The following is a 19,117-nucleotide window of genomic DNA, read 5'->3' on the forward strand; positions in this document are numbered from 1 at the left end:
ATAAAAGAAATGCATAGTTTTTTGAATGCACTATGCAAAAAGCAAAACACTCAACATGTTATGTTTCTCATTAACATTATCTTTACAAAAGTGGTACATCTGTCATCACTTTACAGCACATGGGTTAAAATGGACGATAATAAACACGCGCGTCGAGGGCCTTGTTCCTTCTTCCTGGGCCCAACGGGTGGTTTTACAGCTTTACATTCTGGTAAGAAATTAATTTTGCTCCATCATCTTTTTCACATTTTACAAAACTATTCTACACAGTCACAAATGTGTTTGCCTTTTTTGTTTGTCTCTGTCTCTTAGTTTTTTTTCTTACTAAGAGAACACGTCCATTTGTACTGGAATAGTCACTTTGTACAAAAACAAATAACTGGGATCTATTTAAACCGCTGCTCTTAACCACTGACAAACCGCCGTCCCCATTTTGGGCAATTCATTATAGGGGGAAATTGTCCAAACATTTCAAAACCAGCCAAAATAGCCGATCAATAAGCTCACAAAGTGTCACGTTGTGAGCTTGAAGATACCATCGTCGTACCATCGTACGACAAAGTATAAAACAGGGCTTTAAGGGTTATTAAAGGAGTAGTTCACCCCCAAAATGACTTTTTTTCTATTGATTACTCAGGCCATGGAGAGTAGAGTTCAATAATATTTTTTGTTTTTTGTTACAACGGGTCACCATCCGGAATCAATGGGGGTACATTTATTGTAATCACATTTTAGTCTTAGGAATGTGACAAAAACCAAAAAATATTATTGAACTCTACTCTCCATGGCCTGAGTAATCAATAGAAAAAAAGCCATTTTGGGGGTGAACTACTCCTTTAAGAAGACTCAAAACAAACGGTGATGAAAACACTGCAACAATGCATCTTGTGTGAGGTCAAAGTGACTGAAATAAAAGGGGTTACAATGCAAGGTGTGTGGAGGAGATTCAACAGTAAAACTGTACAGGGCTGCTTTTGTCGACACGCTTTTGTCCCGTGAGCAACGTTTCTGTCATCTCCCCTCCCCTCGTGTCACGATTATGACATTTTACATGACGATTAATTGTCACTCAAATAATTGCGATTAACGATTTGTCGTTGACAATTACATTTCTGTTTGGCTTTTAGGCTTTGAAGTTGCACATGGTAGATATGACACATAACCTAAATATACAAAGAAATTAATGACATTTGACAACTTTATACTTAAAAGGAAATAGCCGATCTACAAGCTCACAACGCGTCGCGATACATCCACTATTTTTTACTTTAAAAAAAATATTTGAACATTTTTCAACATGGAAACGATTATGACGATTATGAAAAATAATCGTGATTATGTAGATTAGACGATTATGTAATAATTGTGACAGCCCTACTCGTACGTGTCTCTGAATGTTTCTTCCTCAGGCGACCGTGATGAAGCTGAAAGGGAGCGCTCCTCCTCGCTCACTCACATACCGTCCACTATGTCACATCCAGGCCGATGCCCTTCAATAAGCAATCATAAAAAATAAAAAAAAAACGATTTTCGAGTCTTCGTTATTGTACAAAAAAGAAAAAGAAAAATATCCTATGTTGAATATCTAGAGCATCTCACTGCATAACGACGAGTTAAAACATTATTGAATCCAAACCCAAAACAATACCATGATCAGTTGATCATCATGGTGACGCTTTTGAGACCGCCATTCCTCTCAACCGAAAAAGGACTTTAAAAAGACCTTAGCATTTTGTCCACTATCAAAGTTAATAAAACACCTCTGTCCCAGAGATAAATCATTGTCAGTATCGAAAGGGAGGGCTCCTTGGCATAATGCAAGGGACGCTGTGGGTTCCTTTACACAGGGGTCTTAATTGACCCATACAAGTCTGTAACTCTGACGGTATACTAATGGAAACAGAGTTAAGGGGAAGTCTCAGAAGTTTGAGAAGAGCAGTGGCCTAATGCATACCAAACCGGAGGTCCTTGACATTAAAAAGATTCAGAACCACTGCTGTACTGGACCTTTGGGTTTGGTCATGTATAGTAGAGAACCGTGGATGTCTGGTGGTGGTGCTACCAGTCTGGGGGGTGGGGGGACTAGGGTTGGTCAGAGTGGTCCTCTGTGGGCTAGTGGGCTAGCTCTGGTCCATACCGTTAGGAGTTAGTTCTCCTTGTCACCGATGAGCGTTGCCGCTCACAGCCGCGGTAGCCCAGGCTGCTCAGCCTCTTGAAATCAGCCTTCGCTACTCAAAGATGTTGAAAGCCTACTTTCATTAGTGGGAACATTCGGAGCCCCCCCACTTCACGTCTAAATGACACTATTTTGTCCAGAAAAGAAAATATTTCACTGGAAGAAAATCCTTTTAGTTACTCCACTGTGCCGGCCTGTACAGATCTTGTCAATAGAAAATTGATTTTCCAGTGAAATATTTTCTTTTCTGGCCAACAAGTGTATTTTAGACATGAGGTGGGGGGCTCAGAGTGTCCCAACAAAGGAAAGTAGTCTTCCAACTCCCTAAAGCCGTCTTTGTTTTGGCGAGTAGCGAAACTCTATTTTTTTTATTTTCTACTACAGACAAGAGGCTGTGCAGCCTTTCCTGCAGGCACAAGGGATCGTCAGTACCATAGCGTTAAGGAGAACTCTTTCTAACGCTATGGACCAGAGCTACTGGTGGCCTATGGTTGGGTCAGAGCTATCCTCAGCAGGGCGGGTGGTCTAGGGTTGGTCAGAGCTGTCGTCAGCAGGGCTGGTGGCCGGGGCCTCGTCGTTGCTGCTGTCCACCTCCTGCTCCATGGGGCTGTCTTCCTCCAGCTGCTGGCTGGTGTAGTTGGTGATCTCCAGGAAGCCGCTGGGTTCCACCACCACGTTGGACTGGCTGGAGTCTGGCAGGATGGAGTACTGAGGGATCACCTGCAGGAGGAGAGCAGAAAGAGAAAGCAGGAAGAATGAGGGAATTTAAGTGTAAGACGATATAGGATAAAATACACTGCTGTCACCGCAGCAAGAAACTGGATATGCTGTAGCTACGGTGACGACTGAAGGGCGAGAGGGACAAAAGACAACAGATAGGTAAGCTGGCGCCTCGATGCCATGTGAAATGGAATAGTCGTGATCTCAGGGGTAAATGTTGGCATACATACGGTTATAAACATCCACAGGCAGAGAGAGGGTGAATGTGGGGATGTTCAAGGAACTGGGTAAAATATAGAGCGAAATGGCTGGAAGAAATAAATGCCAAACCTAAATTACAATCTAATACAGTATCTAAGAGCCAGTGATCTCTGTGTGCACACTTTCAATCTGGAATATTGCCACTTGACTACACATTGAAACGGGACCATACACTGGAACAGAATTAGATCAAAGACTATGTGTAGATATCGTGGAGGATGAAACCCACTTTCTATTGTACTGCCTATTCTATTTGTATAATCATGATAAATCATGATTTAAGAAAAACTAAGTACATGTAGGTATGTCCCTGGAAGGTGATTTAGTTAAATATTTATTTGATAACTATAAGCACTTTATGCCCATATACCGGTATGGAGATCCCTGATGTCATCAATATAATAACCCATTATCTTGTTTATTTATTTAGCTTATCATTTTTGTGTCAGCATGTAGGCACTGGAAAAACTACTTCTTTAAATTGTGTCTGAATAATCCTGTAAGGGAAGGGCCGTGAAAGGCAGCCAGACACGAAAATAAAATGATTCATATATGCAGTTAGTGTGCAACCTGTGGCTTTGGGAAAAACTGCGAAAACTGGGATTTAGGTGTTGGCCATCAAGACAGCAGACGACAAAGTCTGCTGTAATTTGTACATCATCATACAGAGATTCAATACAGTGGACTGCAAAAAGTTCATTACAGTGTTCATCACTCTATTTAGGTAGAGATACACTGCAAGTCCACTCATTTCTATGTAGCGTCCCTTCAACAGAGCAGAAACGCAACTCCCCCTTGTGGACAATTATTATTCCATCAAAGAGGGAATGACCCGATATATTGTGAAAATCCAACTTTTACATTGACCCAAGTATGGTAGCGTTGCATCAGCTAAATTGTCACTTAGCATTTTATTTCCAACTAGATGTGTTGCTGTGTGTGTGCTCTGAGAAATATGCTCGCACCTTCTGAAATTAACATTCGTGACCTGCAAAGGTTCATGGTTTGTTACTGTGGGAATAGTCTCGCCTAACGCATACATTCTATGCCCCCGGCAAATCTCACCAGGTCCTCCGGGGTCTGGAATGGACGCGGAGGGGGACATGACTCCTGCTGCTGTCCGCTTTGAGTAAATGAGGAAGTGATCCACAGTGGATAACGAGTGATAAATAATAGAGATTTTATAATTATAACGGATAAGCCTAAACAAACCAGTTCACATGAACAGTACTGATGTAAAATAAGATATCTGAACGGCTACATACATGTTATATACAATTAAAATGTGGTGAACCACAGTTACAGGGGGGCTAGCCCAGGCTTTTCTTCTTGAAATGGCTGGATCCCGAGGCTACTGTGGGAATAGTTTTTATTATATACGTATACCTCAATGACATCCAGGTCTTCTTTGCTCCTCTGCGCGGTGAGGCCCCCCTGCAGGCGGCTGAAGGGGCCTGAGTGCTGGGCCTTGGGGTGGTGGTGGGCAGCGTGGTGGTGGTGGTGGTGCAGGGAGGAAGACCCAGAGCTGCTGATGAACTGTTGTCCCCCCGACACTAGGGATGGGGACCATAATCGTTATTATCCTTTATCGTGATTAAAAAAACACTCACAATAATCGTTATCGTGGAGATTTACATTTATCGTGAAATTATCCTCCGTCATGCACTGGGATAAATTCATCTTTTATTTGCCGAGCTGCATATCCGGTACCAATTAGACAATTTATATTTTACAATTTAGGCATTTAGCAGACGCTCTTTATCCAGTATCAAGGTAATGCATCAATACATCAACAGAAAAAAATATGGAAAATGACATACTTGATACAGTCATTTTTCACACTCTACCAAATCTCTTTGCCAAAAGATAGCGATGCGTTGTGAGCTTGTAGATCGGCTATGTTTTGGGGCAAATGTTCCGGCCCGGGATAATGGATGTTGGGGATATTTTGTGATAATTGCAATTTCTTTGGTCACAATAATCGTGACATGAAACGTTCACATCGTCCCCATCCTTACCCGACACGGCCAGGGGCTTCCCCCCCACCAGGGGGCTGCAGTCGCTGGAGGAGTCCACCACCATGGGCTCCACGCTGGGGTCGATCTCCGCCTCCATCATGGAGATCTTGAGGATGTCGGACACGGAGGGCTTCCCTCCTCCAGAAGAGGAGGAGGATGAGGAGGAGCTGGCCTCAGGGACCACCAGCTTGGCGGTGGCCTCGCCACTGCTGCTGCTGCTGCTGCTGCTGCTGCTGAACACCGCCGACGAGTGGTGGCTGCTGCCGAAGGTGATCTTGGTGACGGTGGCACTCTGCGTGATGATTGGCTGCTGGGATAAGAGGGCGGTTTGAGAACAAAGAGAGAAAAAAAATGAAGTTCGTGAAGGGGAGATCTAGACCAGTGTTTCCCAAACTTTCAAATGTCAAAGTCTCCCCCTTAACTCTGACAGTGTACAAATGGAACCAAATTAACTTTTGTACACTGTCAGAGTTACAAACTTGTAAAGCCTCTATCACAGTCCAAGATGACGAGCTATCACTTCACCGCTGTGTACTTTTCTAGCTATCACCTAGGCTTTGTTATACATGTTTAGGTGATAGCTAGAAAACTACACCGCGGTGAGGTGATAGCTCTTCACCTTGGACATGATAGAGGCTTAAGGGTCCATTTAGACCCCCCTAAAGGAACCCACAGAGCCCCTGGAATCCACTTTGAGAACCACTGATCTAGACCAGTGGTTCTCAACCTGTGGGTTGGGACCAATTTGAGGGCCACAGACTGAAAATCCCATTTTCTTTTCCCACATAAAAAAAAGAAAAATACATTTTAAACAAACAAACAAATGAAAGAAATGCCATGAATAAAAAAACAAAAACAAAAAAACAATAACAATTAACTCATTTACTGCCTATGACTAGTTTGACGAGTTATATAAGTGTGTCCACTCTGCCTATGACTAGTATGACGAGTTTGTAAAAAAAAAAAAAAAAATTGAATTTTTGTTTTTTTGAAAAATTATTTTTGGACCCCATCAAATCTAGTACGCATGATTTCAATCGCGATTTTGCATGTTCAACCCCCATACAACCCCATCTTTCAAACAGGGCGGCCATTTTTGATTACATAACATGTAAAACATAATGGCTATTATCTCAAGAATGCCTGAACGGATTTCCAATCGGATTTTTTTGTTTGAAAGCTGTGAACAAACTGCACAAACATGGTGCATCATCTGTGCATGGGCGTGCATGATCCGTGCACTATAAAGTATGCACTATGAAGTCTATGGAGGCTTCTGGCGGGGAGCCCTGATGGGAGCTGTTTCAAAATGGCAGTAAATGAAGTAGTGAAAATAGCTGGTCAACGAGCTCACAACGCTGCACGAAGCGTCACGTTGTGCGCTTGTAGATCTGTCATTTTCACCAGTTTGGGTCCTGGGGCAAACGGTCTAATCTCTCTTTTTAGGTTTCGACCCGGAAGGCTTGGGAACCACTGTTCCAGACAGCCTGGTTACAGAGTTCCTAAACAGTGTATCTCTACTACTAGGCTGCAATCCTCTGAACAACCAGAGTTGATGAAAATCCCAGGCAGAAAGAGGTTTTATAACCCTCTGGCAGAAGGTACATATTGCGTAGAATAGAATGTCACTGAAGGGCTATAACATTTTGTTGAGGTATTGCGGTTAAAAGACCATAGCCTCAGCCCACCGAGCGCACACATAATAAAACACACAGCTTTTTATTGCCAGTTGTCTAATAATAAATTGAAAACAGCAAGCTCAACTGTTAGTTCTTAAACGACAACTTTGTGGGGTTTTTTACAACAAGAGTTCATATTTTAGATTGTAATTAGAGAAAAGAAAAGATGAGTGTTAAAATGTTATCATTTTCTGCTTTCTGTCGTTTTAGCTACTTTATCTATTTTGATTTCAGTGGGTGGGGGCATGCGTACAAGTGGCTAAATATGTCTTTTTTAGATACAATAAGCCTGTGATTTCATGATTACTATTTAGTAACACTACTAGCCCCCATAAGTCACATCTGCCCATGAAAGCTAGCAGTGCATCTTGGGAATGGGCTTATTGTGTCTAAAAATACATATTAGAGTAGAGACACAAACTGATTTTAACAAAATAAACAATTTTCCAAGGATTATTTTGGTTCCATCTGTACCCTTGCGATGTTAAATTTTGATCACGACGCGATGTAACATTACCGACCGGCTCGCTCAGAGTGCGGAGATCATTCCAGACAGACAGACAACCAGACCAGTTAACGAGAGTTGGATCACAAAATGACATCATCACGGTGTACTTTGCAATACAATCCCCCAAATCAATCCTCCAGTTCTACGCAACACAGAACAACTCACATAACAACTCAAAGGTATATTAATGACATGGTTCAATGTTGAAAATGGGTGGTTCGCCTTTAAGTAAAAGTTTTAAAACAGGCAATTTTTCCCCACCACTGGTGGTATGTACCTGGCTGGAGGAGGCCTTCTCTGATAGGCTGATAGGATGGTGTGCCTGCAGCGGGGGGGGCTGGGACATGACGGTGTGGATGGGTCTGTGGAGAGAGGTGGGCGCGTGCTGGAGCTTGGGCAGCTGGGGCGTCACCAGGGGGGGCTTGGCCGTTAGCAGGGGGGCGGCGCTCCCACCGGGGGCCTTTCCTACCGCTGCTCCTGGGGGGCCCACGGTGGAGGGCGACGGTCTCTCCACCACGACGGGACTCTGACTTGGGGTCTGCAGCAGGGGCTTGGGTCGGGAGCAAAGGTTGTTATAGTTAATGAAAACTAAATAAAGAAATAACGAAAACTGAAATTGGGAAAACATTTTTTGTTGACTGAACTAAATAAAAACTATAACATGAGAATAAAACGATAACCAACTATAACTGCGTTGTTTACATAACTAACTGAAACAAACTGAAATTATAGACAAAATTCCCTTAGGTAACTGAATACAGTATATATTTTCTACACGTTTCTATTACACAATAGGCATACTTACTCTGACCTTCTTGAATCCTGCACATGACAAATAACCCAAAGTATGAAAAAAAGAAACTAAAACTAATAAAAACTAAAACTAAGCATTGTCACAAAAATAAGAACATTTATAATATCAAACCGGTGCTAAAAACTAATCATAACTAACTAAATTAGAAAAGAAAAACAAAGTCAAAACTTACTAAAACTAAACAACAATGGAAAAATCCCAAACTATTTATAACCTTGGTCTGCGACAGGGGCTCTCGCTGCAGTTTGGGAATCTTCTTGGTGGGGGAGAAGGAGGCGCAGGAGGAGGAAGCGGAGGAGGAGGAGGTGGAGGAGCAGGGCTGGCTGGGCTGGGCAGGTTTGCTCTGCAGCTGGGGCATCGGTGGGGGCGGGGCGTGGGTGGCGGCAGGGGCGACGGGCATGGCCTGGCGTCTCTGCTCGGGTTCAGACTGACTGGCGGACTGGAGCTGGACCTGGGGCTGGGCCTGGAGCTGGACCTGGGGCTGGGGCTGAGGCTGAGGCTGGGGCTGGGGCTGGGGGGGTTGAGGACAGGACAGGCAGTGGTGTAAAGCAGTGGTTCTCAAACCTTTTGCAGGCCGTGACACCAAAAATAAACATATTTGAACTGGGGACCCCCACACTGACAAGCCTTTGGAATTGTAGGTATTATATTTAATGTGACTCGGTTCCACAGATACATATTGTGAAAATAGCAGACCTACATGCTGACAACGCCTCGCAGTGCAAGGCGTTGTGAGCATGTAGATCTGTTATTTTCACAATGTTCGCCTCTTCCTTACTTAATATTTGACAGTTTGGCCAGTTTGGTTTTAAAACCGTCTTGAAAATCCTTAAATTGTCACTTTATAAATGTGCAGATACCCTGTGTACACTTATGTTGGTTTGTTTACTGTTGAGTGAGATTTTTTTTTACATTAAGCTAATTTTCCTTAGGTAAAGAATGTGGGTACCTTTGCTGCCACTGAGGACAGGGTGGGTTGCTGCAGGTGCTCCATGATGGTGGCCTGGCTGCTGGAGCGATAGAACAACCCGGTCTGGGGGTCCAAGGTGTCTCCCTCCAGCTCCCCTGCCTCCAGGACCGTCTCAGTCTTACTGACGACGCTGTCGGAAGGCTGCTGCTCAAGAACAAAACGACAGACACACAGTCTAATGAAGCTGTGGCTTCCCTGTGCAACCTGTAGCATCATACAACAGGTAGTTCTGACGAAGCAATCTGAGTTTTCATGAGAAGCTCAGGGACATATTGCCGAAATCTGGCATTAAAAGAATTATAGATTTCTATCGAATATCTTAATTACAATGAAATGAAGTCAATTCATTCAGATTGGTCTACTTTGATGGGGACAAACAGATGTTGTACTTTTGTGGGGACATGCATGCAATGCATACATACATACATACAACTGTGTTATAGATGGGTTAACCGCTCACTTCACACCCAGTGTGAAGTGCATACATGCTCCATACACAATGTGTCCCACAAGAGGGGTTAACAGACTGACAGTATTGTTTCTAGCAATAAAGTCCTGAACACACAAACCTGTCCTGGTGAATTCAAAACATGCATGGTCTAGTGACTAGGACGACACAAAGAGTTTGCATGGCCTATATGGCGATGGACTAAACCTACTGTGGTGTGGTGATGTGTAGGCCTATCACAATTATTTTGTCATAAAAGTCATAATTGTTTACATGTTGAAAAATGTTCATATATTTCCAAACATTTTCAAAAATAGTGGAACTAGCAGATCTACAAGCTCACAACGCGTCGTAATATAATAATCGTGACAGCCCTAGTGATGTGTGGTGGAGTTATGTCTTGGCGTGTGTCCTCACCGTTTGGCTGAGGTGTGAGGCGGAGGAGGGGACGGCTGCTGCTGCTACGGAGGAGGAGGACGTGGGGACAGCCTTGCTGGCCACCATGGCCACCTGGCTGATGATCTTGAAGGGCTTCACCACCAGCTGCTGCTGCTGCTGCTGCTGCTGCTGCTGGCTGGAGGACAGGACCGCCTCGCCGTCCTCAGAGGACACACCCACCCTGCCACCTTTACCTGTGTGTGGGGATGGGGACGATATGAACATTTCATATCCAGGGACGTGCTGGCTATTGGGAAAAGCGGGACAACTCCCGAACGGCCGGTTCATTCCCGGCCGGTCCAGGCTGGCCATTAGGAAAAAATTTAACTGTTTGCACAAAAGTAAAAATTAAACTGTTTGCACAAAAGTAGTGAAAACAGCAGATCTACAAGCACACAACGCCTCACGGTGCGAGGCGTTGTGTGCTTGTAGATCGGCTGTTTTCACTAGTTTAAATCATTTTTAAAATGATAAATACAAAACAAACTGTTTTGGACATACAAGGTTTCCACCTGAAACGACGAAATATAACTCATGTAATTGGCCCACTGGCTTGTCACTTTGTCACAAATCTTTGAGTAGAGATCTCTCTCTATAACGCGCAATGAGGGCCTCTCCAACTCTTTTTCCCGGGCTGAATCAGGGGCCCAGCATGTCCCTGTTCATATCACGATTATTGTGACCAAAGACACGTCGTACGACGAAGTTCAAGTCAGGCTTTACTTGCGAGACGTGAACGAGGAGGCGATGCATACACACACAGCACTTCAAAGTGAATGCAAAGACGACAGGGAGGCCACGGCGGTCGCTGATCCTCAGTTTGGCCTTGCCCTGCCATGACCTGAGGCCAGTGGCCTTAATGCCCCAGCTGACTGCACCACTTTCTCCTCTGTCTCATTTGTCAATATGTAGACACCAGTGTCTCTTTCTTGTCATGTAGACACCAGTGGCTCTTTCTTGTCATGTAGACACCAGTGTCTCTTTCTTGTCATGTAGACACCAGTGTCTCTTTCTTGTCATCTTAACTCCACTGAGTTTAAGTGACTTTGATTGGTGCAGGGCTGAGCATGGATCAGATTGTAAATACCATGAATGTATTTATTTATTATCTTTAACCCTTAAATTCAATTCATTCTTTCAATGGACTAAAATCGTGTTTTATTTGATTTGCGTTCCTGCCCTGGCATTTGGCCATTGTGCCCTCAAAGAATTGACAAAACCAAAGGCCAAGTGGCCTTGCCCCTAAAATGAAGAAATCCCAGGCCTGCTTGGAACCTTATGCAGCAACCTGAATCTGGACCAAGTCTGGGCTGCAGCTGGTTAGAACTGGCACAGTTACTAGGCAACCAGAAGAACATTTTTCTGATTAAAATGCCTGTGAGCACTAAAAGGAGTTGTGAAGCACAGTATTCTTAGACCGAGTGGACAGTTCATTTTTTCTTGTGAAGGTTTTATTATTATGTCTACCGTATGTTTAACAATTTTTCAAGACAGACAGACAGCAGTCTGCCCAACCCCTTGTTCACTTTGTATGTTAAATGTCCTCAAAATAGAAACATTAATCGAATTTTCAAATATATGAAATATTTGGTATCTTGAAACATCTCTAGGACAGGGCTCTTCAATGTTTCTCAGCCCAAGGACCCCTTAGCTGAGAGAGAAATGAAGCAGGGTTCAAGTGGTTAATCTTAAAAGAAAATATCCGATTACACAAAGATACGGCAGCCCCCCCTGTAGTAACGCTGAGGACCCCCTAGTAGTGGTCCCGGACCCCCTGTTGAAGACCCCTGGCATAGGTGGCTCTCCAAAGTCGGTATCGTATGCATACATGCGGCCCAGGCTCACCTGCTGTGAGGTACTCTGTGCTGGGCTCTGCCTCCGAGGTGGAGGGTCTGGGCGACTCCTGGCTCTGCTTCCTCTCCTGTGCCAGCTGGATGGGCACTGCCATCTGGCTGAGGTCGATGGTGTGCTGCCTGGGTTTGGCCTCCCCCTTCTCCTTCACTGTCAGGGGGGACAAAACTCTCACTTAAAATCCTAGCGCATGGAATAAAGCAAAATAAAATCTCATGCCTGAAAATAGGTAATAGCATTCCAAACCTGCTGAAGAAATCACAGGTTGAGGCTTTAGGCTTTAAATTTTAAGCTTTTATGACATTTCTGAGACCATTTGTGTTATAACGTCCCTACAGTATTCTGGGAATGTCACAATAGGACAACATTCCGCAAAAAATAGGCCAACGTTTGCCAAAAACACAGGATGTGATAGCTGCTGGGTCCAGGGGAAACAACTGCACAATGTGGAGGGAAGAGTCAGCTGTGAGGAGAGAGAGCGAGAGAGAACTGGGAATATTTTTGGGTCGCTTGTTTGCTTTAGTTTGAGTGGGTTGCTCTGCTCTGAGCTGCTATAGCGAGGATGAGAGATAAACATGGTCCGAAGGCTCTCCACATACAGTAGAAGTAATCAACTAAGTGACGTATACTGTATGACAGGGTTCCCCAATAAGCGGCCCGCGGTCCATTTGCGGCACGTGGGGGGCTACTGTCTGGCCCACACCAACCCCAGTAATAATGGTGGTATAAGAGCAGCAACAACACTAATATATCGTCGTTGTCGGCTGGAAATCTCGTATCTCCAAATTTGTACGTTCTTTCGCAAATCATACAAGGCCGTCGCACAAAAGTAGTGAAAACAGCAGATCTACGTGTGCTTGTAGATCGGCTGTTTTCACTAGTTTAAATCATTTCAAAAATTATAAATTCAAAACTAACGGTTTTGGACATACAAGATTTTCACCCGACAAAGACGATATCTGAACTGTCGCTGAAGTAGCAGGAACGCCGCCGTCGCCCCCTGCAATGTTGTGGCCCTCGGCTTGGTACCCGAGACATTATTCGGCCCTTGGGGAAAACTAATTGGGGAACCCTGCTGTACTGTATGAGTACCGTCTGTACAGTAGATCACCTATTTTCAGGGGATAGAGATTTGGTGTAGAGAGGGAAGGGGAGGGGGCCAAGATTGTTGATAGGGTTTAGTTGGTGCAAACGGAAAAGAAAAATATTGTGTTGTCTTGGATCAATGAGAAACCACCAACAAAGATAAGATCACGCGGTGCATACCATTGGAATCTTTTTACCTGCCTGCTACACTCAACTGATGCCTTCTATAGAATGTGGGACTCACATTTATGGTAGACTACAGTAAAGAGATCTGGGTTTTGACCAGAATGTCAGAATGCGATACCACAGGCCACCAGCGGAAAGGGAAAGAGAAAGTGTGTCGGTACAGGGCATGTCCCAGGTGTCAATGTATGTAATTAAATAAGGGTGAAGCAGGCGGTTTCTGTAAAAAGAAAAAGGAACATTCAAGAATTCAGTGGACTTTCCCATATAATAAATAAACTAAAGATAAAAGTCTTATCTAAGAATAAATACAACTGAGGACAATATTGATACCATACTGTAGCTTCCACCAGAGAGAAAGTACCTTATTGTTTTTAATATTTAGTCAACCAAATGTTCCTCTGTAAAACAATCATTTACCCCATTTCTAATCCCTGTATATCAGTGGTTTTCAACCAGTGGGTTCCAGGTGGTCCACAGCTAAATGATGGAGAGTTGGTAACCAAATGGTCCATTTGGTTTCATTTTACACTCTCAAGAGTGAAGAAGTTATTGTCAAGCACCTGCATTACTCAATTTACAAGAAGTCTACACAATTGTTATTTTGATTGACTTTTTTCTCTCCAAAGGTACCACATCATTCCAGCAAGGAATTGTGGACAAAATCGTATCAAACAGATTACAAAATATTCTAAGTCTTGGGTCTTAGAGGCTAAATGTCATCAAACGGTGGTCCACGGCTCAAAAGCCAAATAAATAATGGGGTGGGCGATATGGAAAAATACAATATCACAATCAGGGGCGTCATTTGGGCCTCACCCTAGCATTTCTGAGCATTTAGGGGAAAAAAGTAAGTCTCTAGCCCATTCAAGAGTTATGATTTTTTAAAGAATTAACCAACTGCTCACTGTTGGAGTCTAGGTTTCACTCAGAAACCAGCTGGCGACAATATTGAGTTGATTGATTGGAATGTTAAGTGATCAGCTCTCTCTCTCTCTGGTTGTCTGGCTATGAATATACCTGTACATACCTGCAATATCCAAACTGTACTCAAAGATTACACATATTAGGCTTGAAAATTAATGATGTTAAGAAAATAACTTATTTTTTTGTTAGACTGTTGTGTGGGGAATAAACACCCAAACTGAAATAAAAAAACACCCAAAATCGGATAAAACACAAAATTTTTCACTCGCGTCGACAAACTCCATTCCTTGCAACACCCTAGATATTGGTCAAATTACGCCTCTGATCACAATATTTTCCAAAGCTGTATCACGATACACAATTCTTTTTCACATAGTTTTTTATTGTTATTTTTCAAGTTACTTGACAAAAACTAGACTCTCTGGGTTCCTTTTGGGAGGTCTAAATTGAACTTTACAAGTATGTAACTCTTGACAGTATACAAATGAAACCAAATGGACCCATAAGGGTCCATTTGGTTTCAATTGTATACTGTCAGAGTTAAGTGGAGACCTTGACATTTTAAAGTTTGAGAACTACTGATTTAGAACAAAATGCAGGTTTAAATTGAATTCTGCAATGAATCTCTGTATTAACGATTAAACAGGATTTTTTACAAAGCTCCCTCAATTGTATCACGATATATACGATATCTCTGAAAAGGCATATCGTGGAGACATTGTATCGTCTCAATGATATTTATCACCATATCGCCCACCCCTACCTTGATGTGAAAAGGGTTGAAAACCACTGCCTGTTTACTGTTTACTCGGGCACTGCCATGACAACTGAATTGCCCCTGTGGGATTAATAAAGGTGTACGGTATCTCTATTTATCTATCTAATGACATATAATGGGGTCAGTGTTTTGAGGGAAATTCCTTAAAAGGCTGCCATGTTGTATTATCTGCTCAATAGCCTTCAATGAGGTTAGGCCTTTCCAAACAACAGAGCATTTGTTTATTCAGTTCCATAGATGGATGCAACTTCCATAGGTTGTTTCTTTTTTTGCGGTGGTGGTAAGCAAAAGAGTATCGTTTATCAGTAATCCAACACCCAAACCGGTCAAAAGACGCCGTCGCTGCACTCTGTGTTCAACAAAAAGACAAACTCTCAATGCAGGGAAGCCAAACACAATGATTGATGATATCTATTTATTTATATTAGTGTTGGTCTACGCCCGGGTTTTGAGTCGGTGCGAGCGCTGCTTGGCTGATGGATTATGAAATATATTTGGCAATTGAGTTTCCAGTCGTGCATTTTACTGGAAACACGGTCGTGTGCCCGCAATGTGGTTTCCAACGGTTGTGCTTGACCAAGAAAATAGAGAACATATGAAATCGGATTCCAACACCTGATTGTGATTAGAACACAACAGTTGGACACGTACCAGTACATGTTTCAGCTATTACAATTATCAGCACAAACACTTTGGTTTATTCTTATTCAAGTAAGATGACCAATTAATTTTTAATAAGAAATGCTCATCGTGTTTCCTACATACAACTAGACTCATAAAAAAGGAGCCCATTGGAACGGTTTTCTTTAACCCATTCAGAACGGGTACACATTTTGTGTATCATTATTTTATGCTTTAACTGTTGAAAAATAGCAGATATACAAGCTCACAGCGCGGCACCGAGTGCCACGCTGCGAGCTTGTAGATCTGCTATTTTTTTTAAATCGTGAAAATTAGAATTTTGACCCGATTCTATAAGTGTCTTTTCAATCCTCCTAAGATCTTTTGAAAAACCTGTTTCTATGTCAGTAATCTGGCCAGCCATCGTCAAAGAAAAGGTCCTTTTCACTTAAATGGAGCTCAGTTAGTCTGTTCTTGAGAGACTACTGTGTCAGTGGTTCTCAAACTTTTTCATGTGAAGGACCCCCAAAATGATATGTATTTGGCCACGGACCCCCATTCAACATATTTAGTTCCAGGGACCACCCAGAAGCAAAATTTGAGTTACAAACTTTCGCTTTGAAAATACATATATTTGCACACATTTTTACGACTTTTTCAAAAATAGCAGATCTACAAGCTCGCAGCGCGGCACTCGGTGCCGCGCTGTGAGCTTGTATATCTGCTATTTTTCAATAGTTAAAGCAGTTAATAATCCTAGGCCTAAATGGGTTAATGTCGTTTCCTTCTCTGCCTACGGGACCTGTTCCATCATATTTCAAACGGGCACGCATCCAGGCTCTCGTTAAAAAGCATTGTCTGGATATAATTATGGATTTCTCAACTCCCACATCAGATTTGAGTATTTGAGAGCTTTGCGACTATATCAATGTGGATTTTACACATGATTCTGAGGCTAATCCTTGCACAAACTGTTAGATTTACAGCATACAATGCTGTCACACAGAAATAGCGAAAATAGGCCATTTACAGGAACGGGTTGCAGCTTGTAAATCTGCCAATTTTGAAATATTCTATAATCTTTCAGTCTATAATAACATGTTTATGTCAAGGATTTCCCCAGGGTGATATACTTTCATATAAAGGACTTAACCAATGACTGTCCATTTGTATGGAAAAAAGTTGTTATGTTACGAAAGGAGTTCATTTTTACAGGTTGCCACTTTGCAAACGGCGAAAATGTGACACAAGCTGACAGAGATTCGATGCGTCCTCTGCAGAATTGGAGGGTCCCGTTAGGCCTGTCACAATTATTACATAATCGTCTATTCGCAATTACTTTGTCATAATTGTTATAATCGTTTCGAGGTTGGAAAAGGTTCATATTATTTTCAAACATTTTCAAAAATAGTGGAAATAGCAGATCTACAAGCTCACAACACGTCGCGATGCGTCACGTTGTGAGCTTGTAGATCGGATATTTCCACAATCAATGTTCTTTTTTAAGAATAAATTAAAGTTAGGTCAAATACTGTATGTCAGTCATTTCTTTGTATATTTAGGTTGTGCATATCTGCCATGTGCAACATCAAAGCCTACAAGCCAAACAGAAATGTAATGGACCAATCCCCAATCACATACACACCCATTGTAACAGTTACAATGGGTGTGTATGTGATTGGGGATTGGTCCATTGTCAACTACAAAAACACAATTAAATAGATAATCACAATTATTTGAGGGACACTTAATCGTCATGTAAAATGTCATAATCGTGACAGCCCTAGGTCCCGTTCAGACCCGGGGACAGACAGATACAGATATTTGTGGTTTTCTGGTTCCCTGAAACTGTTTGCCAGACCGAATTGCCATTCACCACTGCACACCCCCAGCGTATGAGGTCAGACGACACTCGAGTTATGTCCGGGACAGTGAAGACAAACATACAAAGATCTTGTGAATTAATAGATAGATGATAGGTGTGCTATTTTGAATATACTAATACACATGTTACAGAATGTTATCATTTCATTTTCAATTGTGTTTAAATTCAAAATACATGTGCATGATAACTTTGTTTGACTTCACATCCAAATGTAAAACAACAACAAACTTCCATACCTACTGGGAGAAATAAAAACAAATACATGTACGAACACAGCAGCAAGATTTGTGAACTGTTGCGATAAAAGAAGGCTAAAGAATGGAATACAACCACCCTAAGCACTACAAACCACTGAGTGACCGGTCTAGACCTACTGCACAAATAAACACAACTACTACCTTTAAACACATTTTAAATCTGAGGTATTTAAATCATTTAGAGAAATACAATGCTGCTGTATTTGTCCCAACGCAACTGCAAAAGATTGCTGCTCTTCGTTTCAAAAAGCCATATCTGTATATAACGAATAAATGTGACATAGCTCTGTTTACACAATGATGTAACCCCTCTAACTGTACTGTATATACATTCCCCTTTTCCAACAGTTTTGTATTATATTTTGACACCTGGCTTTGGCAATGTAAAGTAACCTATGTTTTATCATGCCAATAAAGCTCCTTTGAATTCTACTGTATTGAGATAGTGACCTGTTGTCTGCTGTAGTTCAGTGTGAGATAGATAATGACCTGTTGTCTGCTGCAGTTCCAGCAGGGCTTTGATGGTGGAGGTGGCAGACTGGGATTCCCCTCCGGACACATCCTGGTAGATGATAGTAGTAGTACTGGGGTTGGTTTCCATCGCTACCTCCTGCTCGGTCCAATCCTGCTCCCTGGAGGACACCACGTGTACTACAGGCTGAGGGTCTGGCAAATACAAACGGAGGTCAAATTAAATAGGGGGTTTCATACAACACTTTTGTTGTAAGTCATATTTTTGAAGAAGGTTTTCAGCATGAATCATCCAAATGTGTCCTAGCCCTTGCAAGACCAGACATTTGGAAAGCCTCCCAAATATCCAGCTTTTTAGTATAATAACAATAATAAACATTATTTGTATGCCGCGCTTCATGCTAAACATGAAGCTCAAAGACAAAAACTGGACAAACAGATTCAAAGGATGCAAACAAGAAAAATACTTTCCTTTCTAAGTAAAGCACATAATTAAAATAAATTAATAATAAAGGGGAAAAAATTCTACAGAAAAGCTTGGTTAAGAATATACTGTAGGATTTTCAGCTGTGTTTAAAGACTTCAACAGAGCCTGTGTCTCTAATCTCTTTAAGTCATGCCTTACATCATTTGGATTGGGAGTATATTTTGAAGGAAGCTGCATCACTGCATCTACAATCTTATTTTGGGTAGGATTATGCTCATGCCTATCTAACAAGAAACACTGGCCCAGAACAGACAGGAGTGGAGATCCCTTGTTGCTGCCCTATTCATGGGTTGCATTTGTAGTCCTAAACCGGCCATATTGAGGACCAACACAGGTGTTCAATTTGTCTGATTGGCATAGAACCAATGTTCTACATTAATCAAAAGACCTGTGTTGGTCCTCAAAATGGCTGGTGTAGGACTACAAATGCAACCCATAAATACATACCAGCAGGCATGAAAGGGCAGTATGGTAGGTATATCTAATAAGCCTGACTATCTAATAAACTTTTAGTGCTCTTGAAGGAACATAAAAACAAC

The 19,117-nt window shown here is 42.3% G+C and overlaps 1 protein-coding gene across 7 annotated transcripts in view; it reads right to left on the bottom strand.

The window, feature by feature from the left end:
• Window positions 1–779: 779 nt before the first annotated feature.
• emsy (EMSY transcriptional repressor, BRCA2 interacting) overlaps window positions 780–19,117 on the bottom strand; it is a 30,028-nt gene continuing 11,690 nt past the window's right edge. For 2 of the 7 annotated variants that reach the window (XM_080749147.1, XM_080749142.1), the window contains 9 exons: window positions 18,110–18,286; window positions 11,878–12,033; window positions 10,012–10,226; window positions 9,126–9,290; window positions 8,391–8,687; window positions 7,640–7,912; window positions 5,176–5,482; window positions 4,544–4,710; window positions 780–2,896 (listed from right to left, as the gene is read on the bottom strand). In XM_080749147.1, coding sequence (XP_080605273.1) covers window positions 2,702–2,896; window positions 4,544–4,710; window positions 5,176–5,482; window positions 7,640–7,912; window positions 8,391–8,687; window positions 9,126–9,290; window positions 10,012–10,226; window positions 11,878–12,033; window positions 18,110–18,286 — 1,952 coding nt within the window. In that variant the 3' untranslated portion in view covers window positions 780–2,701. Of the gene's footprint in view, window positions 2,897–4,543; window positions 4,711–5,175; window positions 5,486–7,639; window positions 7,913–8,390; window positions 8,688–9,125; window positions 9,291–10,011; window positions 10,227–11,877; window positions 12,034–18,109; window positions 18,287–19,117 lie in introns of all 7 variants that reach the window. The other 5 variants (XM_080749146.1, XM_080749141.1, XM_080749145.1 and 2 more) reach the window with 4 other exon arrangements.

Source organism: Nannobrachium achirus (genome assembly GCF_963921795.1).
Source record: "Nannobrachium achirus genome assembly, chromosome: 19".
NCBI lineage: Eukaryota > Metazoa > Chordata > Actinopteri > Myctophiformes > Myctophidae > Nannobrachium > Nannobrachium achirus.